This window comes from Eutrema salsugineum, unplaced genomic scaffold, assembly GCF_000478725.1.
Source record: "Eutrema salsugineum unplaced genomic scaffold, Eutsalg1_0 scaffold_2, whole genome shotgun sequence".
NCBI lineage: Eukaryota > Viridiplantae > Streptophyta > Magnoliopsida > Brassicales > Brassicaceae > Eutrema > Eutrema salsugineum.
The window spans coordinates 729,609-739,912 of NW_006256829.1; the positions used below are offsets into that span (position 1 = coordinate 729,609).

Genomic DNA, 10,304 nt, shown 5'->3' on the forward strand with positions numbered 1-10,304 from the left:
GAGAGATTGCTTTGAAGGGAGAGGTTGAGTGGTTGAGGATTGAAAATGAAGAATAAACTGAAAAAGGGTTATTGCGATCTGTCAAAAGCTGTGAAGAAGTGTTATTCAAGTAATATGGGATTGCAAATCATACTACTCATTATGATTTATGTGTCATGTGTATCATCATGTGATGTAAGAAAACAAAAAAACTTTTAAAAAAATGACGAAAGAAAAACATAATTGGATGATAATACATTGCAACATTTTTCATAATCTTCTAACTACTCCTTTTGATATCGAATTATCTTTGGAATTAAAAATGTGAAACAGAAAGAAATATCTAAGAAAGTAGAATTATTGTTAACATCGAACAGAAAGTAAAAAAAAAAAAAAAACGATAGAGACGTCAAAAAGAGAGGAAAATTTGATTAAATATAAAGGGAACTAATAATGTAGCCTAATTTTTGTTTTGTTTCTTCTTGACACCAAATACAATGTGCTGCTTTTACAACTCAAACAACAGAGACAAATCTATTCAGCTAAACCAAAAACTCAATCCGGAACCGGAAGGTTCAACTCTTGAGGGACTCTAGCTTCAGTCAACTGCGTTATACTGCTGCTGTCTGAGACGGTGCTGGCTCGGCTGGCTGGTGAGAATGGTCTCTCCTCCATTTCATATACTCGTTAATCGCTGTTGTGCCGGACATGGTGAGTCCAAATCCGATCATAGTGGCTAACACAATGCACATAACCGGCTGCTTAACCTGCACACAAGTCAATGAGAGTTTGTGAGAATCAAGAACCAGAGCTTTAATGAAGTCAGTTTCAGAAGAAAATTTATCTGAGACAACAAATCTTACAAATGAGTAGAAGAGATGAGCGAAAAGGACCACGAAACCGAACTGAATGGTTGCGAAGATCCACACATAGTTCTTCTTCACTGTACCACATCTCAGGATTTAACTTAGAATACAAAGAAAAAACAAAAAAGTATAGTTTTGAAAGACTAAAGAACTCTTATATTTACCCATTGTTGTTGATGTCATCGATGCAAGAAGTCCGATAATGCAAGAGAACGGTAAAGCTATTGCAACGGCGCTTGATTTCATTTCCATAACAAGAAGCTGCTCGAGGAAACAAAAGTATGCCAGCATGCTTACAATGACAAGGATTGGCACATCTTGCCATTCGTTGAACTGTGAAACCTCGATATGTTCAGCTGCTCTAGACCGGTCCTGAGAATCCTGCACGCGGAGAAGAGTCACGGGGAGATTTTTCACCTCTTGTTTGCACACATCACATGTTATGTTCCCTTTAATGGTGAACCATTTAATGGTGCACGTTTTGTGGGCAAGAGCTAATTCCCCTTTGCACATACATTCCATCTTGAAAGCTTCTGAATCCTCTCCTAACTCAACCATACAGATTCTACACACAGCTTCTTCTTCAGGAACATCTTCTCCGCCATCATCCTCGTCATCTGAACACATATCACTAGATGTAAGGTGGGGTTTTGTTACACCGGATCAAAAGTGCCGCATCACAAAGACATATTCTGGAAGGTGATTTCTAACCATTGAGTTTACTCATTTTTGATGCCTGCATCATCTCTAGACTTTGAGTATCCCCACGAGATGGAGTGGGAATCACACGGAGAACCCCTAACGGCTTTACACTTCCATCTTTGTCGATGAGCGTTGGGACGGAGCGTGAACGGGGAATAGGCAGTGCATGCTCTCTATTCTAGTAACAAGAACAGTCAAATCAGTAATCGAAATACTCTACTTGTTAATAGTATTAACCAAGTTTTGAAGATAGGAGACTGACCATGAAAGTAACTTGATCAACCGCATAGCTCCCGTGCATGGACTCAGGATTTGAGTGAGCTATAGGGGTTACCGGCAAAGACTCTGCCTTCTTAGATTTTCTAGGAGTTAAGAGATTAGTGAGAGACCATGTTCTTGGAATGAGAGACTTATTATTATCTCTGCCATCAAACGCCAAAGACACCCCTTCCTCAGTATCTGCATTGTTGTTGTTCCGGTTTCTCAAGTTTAAGAGATTTTTCAGGTTAGTCCTGTTTCTTGACGAGGAGGATCCAACACGTCTCCCGATTCTAGGGCTTGACATTGGAGAGAACTTGAACCTTCTAGAAACAGGACTAGGAGTCAATGATCCATTTGCTCTCAAGAAATCACCATGAGTTTTTTCGTGTTCTCTTGATTCTATATCTAACACAAGGCCTCGCCATCTGTCCTGTTGGCTCGGTGATAACGTTTCTGTAATCTCAATAGAAACCCCATCCTGCAAAACCCAAAGTTGAAATTCAGGAAAAAAAATCGATTCTTTGACAAATCATCAAAACTCTGAGTCTCGCTGTTTCTTAATCAGCAATTAGAAGTCTATTGTATTTCAGAAATGTCAGCAATTCGAACGGAAAATCCGGAATCTATAAACCCTAAAATTATAAACCCAGAAAGCCTCGAGGTCTCAGCTAAATCAGGAGAAAGAAGCAAAAAGAAAAACATCGATTTCGATGATGATAGATACCCATGAAATAAAAACCACTGAAACTAAGTTAAACGAAGTATCTTCTGGGAAATTCAAAAACTTTGGAATTGAAGTTAAGAGTGAGAAAACTCACCATTCGGGCTGGAGAAATATCTTCGCGGGACCCATGTTCTATTACTTCGCGAGTTTTATCTTTATCATCATCCATCTTCCAGTTCAAACAAAATCCAGAAACGGTATAGTTAAACAAGCAAGAATCCCCGGAAAACAAATTATCGATCTTTTTTTAATTATTTACAAAAAAAAAGAGACAATTTTAAGGATAACTCTTCGGGGTTGCTTCGGTTTTGTTTTGTTTGCCATGTTTCTCTACTATATAAATTGGATTCGGCGGTTTTATTTTTTTCCATCTATTATTAAATATTATTCCTTAAAACATATATATGTTGTCAACGTGGTGTTTATATGTTTGACAACAAATTTTGGTAGTAAAATATTTACACATGTCAAAATCAGAAAAAAATAATGTAATTTTGAATATATTTTTCTAAATGAGAAGGGAAATTTTGATGTATTCATGGTTTGTTTCCAAATTCCAACACAGGCCAGTGATTTTTTCTCGTTTGGTTTGTCATAAATATTCTCTCCTTTGATTATTGTGTACACCTTGATAAATATTTTATTCAAACGGGAAAAAAGAAAAAAGCTTGTATTTTGTATATTATTAATATAAAATCTTTCTTCTTTTTACCAGCATTTGGAAAATGTTATATTCTAATAAGAATTATATATACGATTTGATAATTCAGTATTCACATTATCGTAATAGTTTGTCGCGGCCGGGAATACAAGACGATCAGGCGGGATTTCGGGTAGAGGAGGAGAAGCCGTTTCTGTCTCCGGAGGAGGAATGTTGGTCCTCCGTCTACTGTCGATATTCCCCATGATTGAATGATCTCAAACTCGTAAGCATATGATGGTTTGTGGATCTGAGAAACAGAGGAACAAGAGAAAGGTAAAATTGTGTATTGTGGACATTTTGTGGCCATCAGTGGAGTGTTGGTTCAACCGGGTTAGGAGTCGATTCTTTTTGCTTTTTTTTTTTTGCTTTTTAACCGAATATTCCATTTGACGTTCACTGAAAACCATAATTTGCATTTAAACCAGGTCTTATGGAAACCCTTATTTTCATTACTCACATGGCATATAAAATTTTTTTTTTTTGGTCGCGATTCTTATTTGTCGCACGTGGTATTTATGTTTCACGTCTAGATCGTCGCGCCTCTGATTAGAAAACATCTGAATGACGCGTATACTGCTTACTTTGCAGACACGTGCGGCGTGCCAATCTCAAAAAATTGATAAGTAGTCTTGTGGTTGATAAATGATACTCCCTCCTCGTTTCATTATTAATAATGTCATTTTAACACATTTCACACAGATTAAGAAATTAATAAAATATATAAATATATCTTTAATTATTATCTTTAAATAAGAGATAAAAAAAGAAATAAAAATAAAAAATTACATTGAAAATACAAAATAAAATTCTTTTTAAAACAAAAAATAAAATCTAAAACGAAGGGAGTACAAATAATTTCGGACTCTAATTTCCGGTTTAATTGTTGTTTAGACTGTCAAGATTTTGTTTACTGGTTTGTGGTCCGGTTTTTATGAAAATCTATCAAAATTGGATTGGAAAGCTTCAACATTCTTTAATATTTTCTTTCTTTTGTTTATTTTCATGAAATTTGAATATTTTGATCGTTCCTTATACCGTCCCATAGTCACATAGACATGAATGTGTGATGTGTGATATTAGGAACTGATCACCGAACTACAAGACGTGAAAGTTCCACAAATAGCTATTTATCATGAGATATGATTATAAATATACAAAAATCTCATCTTATACATTCATATAATAATAACAAACAAAAAAATCTACCTGACCAAATATTTATTTTAAAAAAAAAATTGATCATCAAACGTCTTTGATATCATGTTCTTGATCATCTTCTTCGGTCTCTCGTCCTTCCAAAATCGTCTCAAGAATCGGAGAAGTAGATGGCTTCTCCGGGAAAATTATCTGGGGAGGAGCCGCCTCCATCCACCACGCCACATCCATCTTCACCACCGTCAGATTTCGATCGCACCGATTATCAAAGAAACACATATTCGATCAATAGATTTGTAATTGCAGAATTTATTCACAATATCACGCTTTGTGTTGAACATGTGTTATTGTTTCAGAGATATATAAAGAGAGATAGAATGATTGGTTGATGTGAGAGTTTGACAAGTGGACGATCCATATTGAATGAAGCTGGTTGTTGACGATTTGGTCTTGTTTGCTATAATTATAAAATCAATGGATCCAACAATTTTCTAGAACCTTTTCTTTCTTTGCATTGCATGAGCAACACGTGTGTACCTTTACGTTCCTAAACGTTTCAATCAAATTGTCAAGATATTTTTTATTTGTGTCGCATGTCGCTTTTGTGCAGTTAAGCTACATTAGACGACGCTTTGCGCAAATAGACTGCTTTACAAATTAATTTAAACAGCACATTTGATGTGTTCATCTAAATACAATCCTCTCAAGTATTGACTAAAATCTGTTTTGCACGAGGAAATTATAAGAAGAATTTTCAATTTGATGTGTGTGTTTTTTTACTATAGATTCCTAACACTTTCAACCACATAATACTGGTACAATGGGTAGGATAAGTCTAAACGCATTATCAAACGTTTCACGTTGTGTACACAATTAATTAGGCCCACATCATATAGAGTATAATGCTCATACTTTTATTCTTATGGGCTCTCGACATGAGATTTAAATATTTTGTAAGAGCATGAGAAACCCATGAGATCAAAAAAAATGCGTAGAATGAAACGATACCCCAGAGTCCAGATATACATTTTAATCACTCTCTTTAGGTAAAGTAGCTAATCCTCGCCAATTAAATTACTCATATTTCTCTTGATTCTTGAATGTGAACATCGGGATCTTCTGCCTGTTTTTTTGTTTTCTTTCCTTTTTCTTGTTTATACTTTCTTTTTATTTATTTTGTTTAACATCTTTACAAAAAAAAATTTTGTTTAACACCTTTAAAAAAAAAATTTACAAATATTGAGAAGTACTAGTTATACATAAGAACTTGATCGATGAAAACAGATATCGAAATTAAGACGAATCTCGAAACTGAAAATAGAAAGACCTTATGTACACTTCAATAATGATATATACCATCTTCTTTTATATCGGAGTTAGATCGATCGAAGGAAAACATGCCACATGCAAATTTAATCAAGTATTATAACTAAAGTTACATTAGCAATCAATTGATATGTATATAAATTTAAGATGCCTTAACTTTTTAATATTTAGATTAATTGGAAAATTAGTCAATGACCTGAAAAGGATTGGATAAGATAAGGATAGTTGAAAGATTGCTATCGTTCTTCTTGCAATTCTCTTCCCTTGTTTTAATTTTCTTAACAAAAGGAATATTTTCTGAATTTTATATGTTACCTATGTAAATGGATACAAATACAATATTATAATATAGGCTGCATAACATAATAATATCATAATAACTGATAAGTAGGTGCCATGTTGTCACTAGACAATTCGATATTCTACTTTTTGCATAGAAGATTAATTCATTTATACAGAATTATTGGCACCTTTTGATCGAACATGCAGTCACCTAAAAAGTGAACTTATCACATCGCATAATTTTGGAAAATATTCTCACACTATCTGTCTACTTATACGATTATGTTTCACGAGTTGAGAGAAAGGATTAGATGTCACTAGCTAGATTCAGCAAACGATAATATATTGTTTGCTTGGTCGATTTTGGTGATTGTTTTTCATTGAACGTACTTCTAACCACAACAATATCCGTATGGGGGTTCCAACCCGTATAATGCATATGTTTTTCGGGAAAAAAAATCGAGATTAAATCCCAAGAGACACATTTAAAATAATACATAGATACATGAATTCTTATAATACATAGATACATGAATTCTTATAGAATTTTATATTTGTCAAATAAATATAAATAACAAATTTTCTATTTGTTCTTAACTAAAAAAAATAGAATTTTCTATTTGTTTATGTTTTTGGAGGGTGGACCAAGCTACGTCTAGTCGTCTACTCTAGTTAATTACTACTAATTCTATTATTATATCAATTTAAACACAAAACGATGTCATGATTTGATCAAACCCAATGAAAGTATATGTTGAATCTATGTTAGTCGGTTTAGATAAACGACAAACCAACCATGTCATGTTTTTCTGTATTTTTTTTGTTCATCAATTGATTTTGATGTACAATGATTGATTAATTTGTTTTTGAGTCGAATTTTTAATACACTAACAGTTACTTAGGTCCAAGACGTAGATCACTTGACAAATATATGACATTTTCCAGCTATTATTTGTTCAGCGATAAAACAACAATAGAAATGGCAAAAGTAGAAAAGATGTAATTAACAAATAAGATTGCGATAATACGGTTAAACGAGGAAGATTTGATATTTTTAATCACGTAGGAAACTATGCATTATAGATATCAATTATATATAGGGTGTATGAGGAGATATAAAAAGCCAAAGATAATTAATAATAAGCTCGATTATTGTCTTCGTTAACATTATTTTCATTTGTTTTTTTGTTGGTACTTGTGCTTTGTTATATATCCAAAGCTCCAATTATGGAGAGGTCTTTTCGGCCAATTATTTAATTGGCCACACTACTCTATTATTTAATTGCAATTGGTTCAACAGATACGCTCCTCTATTTGGCAGTTATTTTATACTATTTGTTAAAAAGACAAACTTCATAAACTTAGTTGCAAGAAATTAAAAAACATTCAAACAGAGTAGATGAGGATCAATAAAGGAAAATAAAACACATGAAGACTCGAAACTATTTATGACTTACTAACCTTCAAGTCTTCAACATAATTTATACTAGCTAGGAAATACTTGTGTAGATGAAGTAATTTATACTTTGAATTTGTTTTAGTAAGCTAATTAAATTGAGTACATTATACATATACATCTTATACGAGTATACATACAATAAATAGTCCTTTAATTTTCAGGTCATTGTACAAGAATAGTTAAATTATTATCATGATTATAATTATAATAGTTTCGTTTATATTTGATAGAACTGACATACGACGGATTATAACCAACTAATTTCAAATCTTTAAAAACTAATAAGATATGGCTGGCTTTTTCCCTTGATTAAGGATATATAGTATACAACTATATATACATATATTATTTATGATGTAACTGTATTCATTAAAACAAACTAACATAATGATCCATTGCATTTTCACCAGTCATGATAAACCATGGAGATGTGAATTATATCCAACTATTAATCACGGGTATTAGTTTACTGACACATATATAATGCATTGGTCATTGGTGTTTTCTGTTTATTTTTCTACAATAATGGCAATGAACGTCTATACAAGTATATATGACCCTAGCGAAAAGATTTATTCGAGACCCCACATGTTTTGCTATGATCAGATAATTCTCTAACGTAATTTACCAATTATAATATCCTATAGTATGATATTATCTAGTTTTTTGGTTATTGCATTTTCATTTTGTCCGTTATGTATCAGTAATTCTAGTAATTAATTATTATTTATTAGTATTACATGACATGATAACCCTTTAACAAAAAAAACCCAAAACCAAAAAATTTGTATATGTAATTATAGCTTGTCCGTTATGTATCAGTAATTATAGCTTGCATTTTATTTTGTATATGTAAAAAACCCAAAACCAAAAAATTTCAATATGACAACCTTTAAAAAAAAAAAAAGACATGAAACGTCTACATTAATGTACGTATCGGTGTATATATCTGGCATCTTTTGTCCATTCTCATAATTTCACATCAAGAAAAAGAAAACTTTGGGGACCTCGGTGACGTGTCATATTGACGCCTGAAAGGTGATGAGGTCCAGTGGGCCAGCTATTGCTGACAAGCGACATCTCACCTATCATTGGCCCACGTTTCTTTCCATAAAATAACGGGGAAACGGTCTATTTCCCCCCATAACTTTCATATAATACTATATCACCCTGAACTTTGAGTCTCGGTTTGTGTCTCACTAAAACAAAAGTTAAATAGATTATTCCCCTTAGTTGCAAAGTTCGAGATCTATTTCCCCTTCAACCAAAATTTCGAAATCCTTTTCCCCCCAACCCACGTTTTTAGTTGGTTACTGTATACCAAATAATCGCTAAACCAAAATTAACCTAACCTAAACCGATTACAACCCGATTACAACCCGTAAAAACCAATTAAAACCCACCCGAGCTCTAAACTGCAACCTAAAACCCGATTACAGCAAAATCCCCAAATCAGTTAGAACCCTAACCTGAGAAACGAACCCAGAATTCAAATTTCCCCAAATTGAGAAACCTTCTATCGAAATTGGAAAGCGTTTTCGATCATGGAGGCATTGGAGTGGAGAGAAGTACCTGAATTTCGAGACGAAGATTCCCATGACTCTTCCTCGATCTCGGCCACCATTTGATACTCCACTAGATGCGCCGGATATATTGCTCATCCTCCACTAGATTTGATTTTGAATTCGCGATTTTGATTTCGAATTCGCGATTTTGATTTTGATTTTGGAAAACTGAGTTTTAGGGTTTATATTCAATTTGGGGATTTTAATTAGGGAACGGGTCGGGGGAATGGGTCGGATCTAGGATCGGATTTGGTTTTTATTTTGGTTTTGTTTTCGGTCCAACACGTCTGGTTTACGGTTTACATGCGGAACCGATGTAAAACCATCGAAATTTTGGTTGAGGGGGAAATAGATCTCGAACTTTGCAACTAGGGAGAATAATCTATTTAACTTTTGTTTTAGTGAGACACAAACCGAGGCTCAAAGTTCAGGGTGATATAGTATTATATGAAAGTTATGGGGGGAAATAGACCGTTTCCCCTAAAATAACACTGTATATATATTTTCTTAACAGTGTATTTAATTAAATGAAATTATACTTTTAAGTTTTAATTATGAGAATTTAAAGAAAGTCATCAAATTGAACACAAACTTGAGTTAAAGAAAGACTAAATGCGCAAACAACAGCCCACGTGAAATCATTATTTAGTTGAAAACTAATAATGGTTAAGAATCACGGGCTCCAAGGTAAATGAGACACGTTAATATTTTAATGTGCAAAATACTTTATAGAAAAATTATATCACATTTTGACATGACTACCATTGTAATCTTTAACAAACGAAAAAACCTGTTGTACTCATCCACTAATTCAGTTTAAATTCTATAACTAGACATTTGAAATTAGAAAATGGGATTATGTTTTGATAAATTTTAGCTGTTTTATCATTTTTTGTTGGCCAACAGTTTTTCTTTTACCTTAGACAAATAATCTGGTTGACAAAAATAAATAGAATCGCAAAAGAAAATGAGTCATAATGGAAACAAATGAATCCCACAATCGCTATTTGTAGTATTTATTTAAGAGAACTATGAAGTGAATAAGTCATGTCCCTATTAGTCCACGTGAAGTAATCCGACGTGTCTGTTTTACTGAATAAGAGGTGATAATTCTCCGACGTGTCATTCAGCTTTGGGACAATCAGAATGGGCTATGTTCCCCTGCGGAGAATCCCACTGATATTGAGAAAACACTGCTTATTAGAAAAAAAAAACAAGAAACCACTATTTCATAACAGATTGGGTCAGATTCATTGAAATAAAAAAAAGTGCGAAGAAGTAG

General features: G+C 33.4%; 3 protein-coding genes across 4 annotated transcripts in view; all 3 read right to left on the reverse strand.

The window, feature by feature from the left end:
- Positions 1 to 395: 395 nt before the first annotated feature.
- On the reverse strand, positions 396 to 2,829 carry LOC18016931. Its single transcript, XM_006398702.2, has 6 exons — positions 2,627 to 2,829; positions 1,810 to 2,286; positions 1,557 to 1,725; positions 1,010 to 1,462; positions 843 to 922; positions 396 to 746 (listed from the first exon to the last, which is right to left on the reverse strand). The coding sequence occupies exons 1-6, from the start codon at positions 2,699 to 2,701 to the stop codon at positions 591 to 593; spliced, it is 1,410 nt and encodes a 469-aa protein (XP_006398765.1). The 5' UTR covers positions 2,702 to 2,829; the 3' UTR covers positions 396 to 590.
- Positions 2,830 to 4,343: 1,514 nt separating this feature from the next.
- On the reverse strand, positions 4,344 to 4,721 carry LOC112086789. Its single transcript, XM_024156580.1, has one exon. It carries the CDS (start codon positions 4,667 to 4,669, stop codon positions 4,478 to 4,480), a length of 192 nt encoding a protein of 63 aa, XP_024012348.1. The 5' UTR covers positions 4,670 to 4,721; the 3' UTR covers positions 4,344 to 4,477.
- A 5,169-nt stretch (positions 4,722 to 9,890) lies between these two features.
- Positions 9,891 to 10,304, reverse strand: part of LOC18016932 (mediator of RNA polymerase II transcription subunit 7a) — a 2,218-nt gene continuing 1,804 nt past the window's right edge. Inside the window, exon 7 of one of the 2 annotated variants that reach the window (XM_024156355.1) lies at positions 9,891 to 10,198. The gene's annotated coding sequence lies outside the window, so the exon portion shown is untranslated. The remainder of the gene's footprint in view (positions 10,199 to 10,304) is intronic. The other variant, XM_024156356.1, reaches the window with a different exon arrangement.

Coding starts and splice junctions, on each gene's coding strand:
- LOC18016931 (XM_006398702.2), bottom strand. CDS start 2,701: ATGGATGATGATAAAGATAAAACTCGCGAAGTAATAGAACATGGGTCC. Junction 1,726..1,809: donor TTGATCAAGTTACTTTCATG/GTCAGTCTCCTA, acceptor TCTTGTTACTAG/AATAGAGAGCATGCACTGCC. Junction 747..842: donor CTCATCTCTTCTACTCATTT/GTAAGATTTGTT, acceptor ACTTGTGTGCAG/GTTAAGCAGCCGGTTATGTG.
- LOC112086789 (XM_024156580.1), bottom strand. CDS start 4,669: ATGTGTTTCTTTGATAATCGGTGCGATCGAAATCTGACGGTGGTGAAG.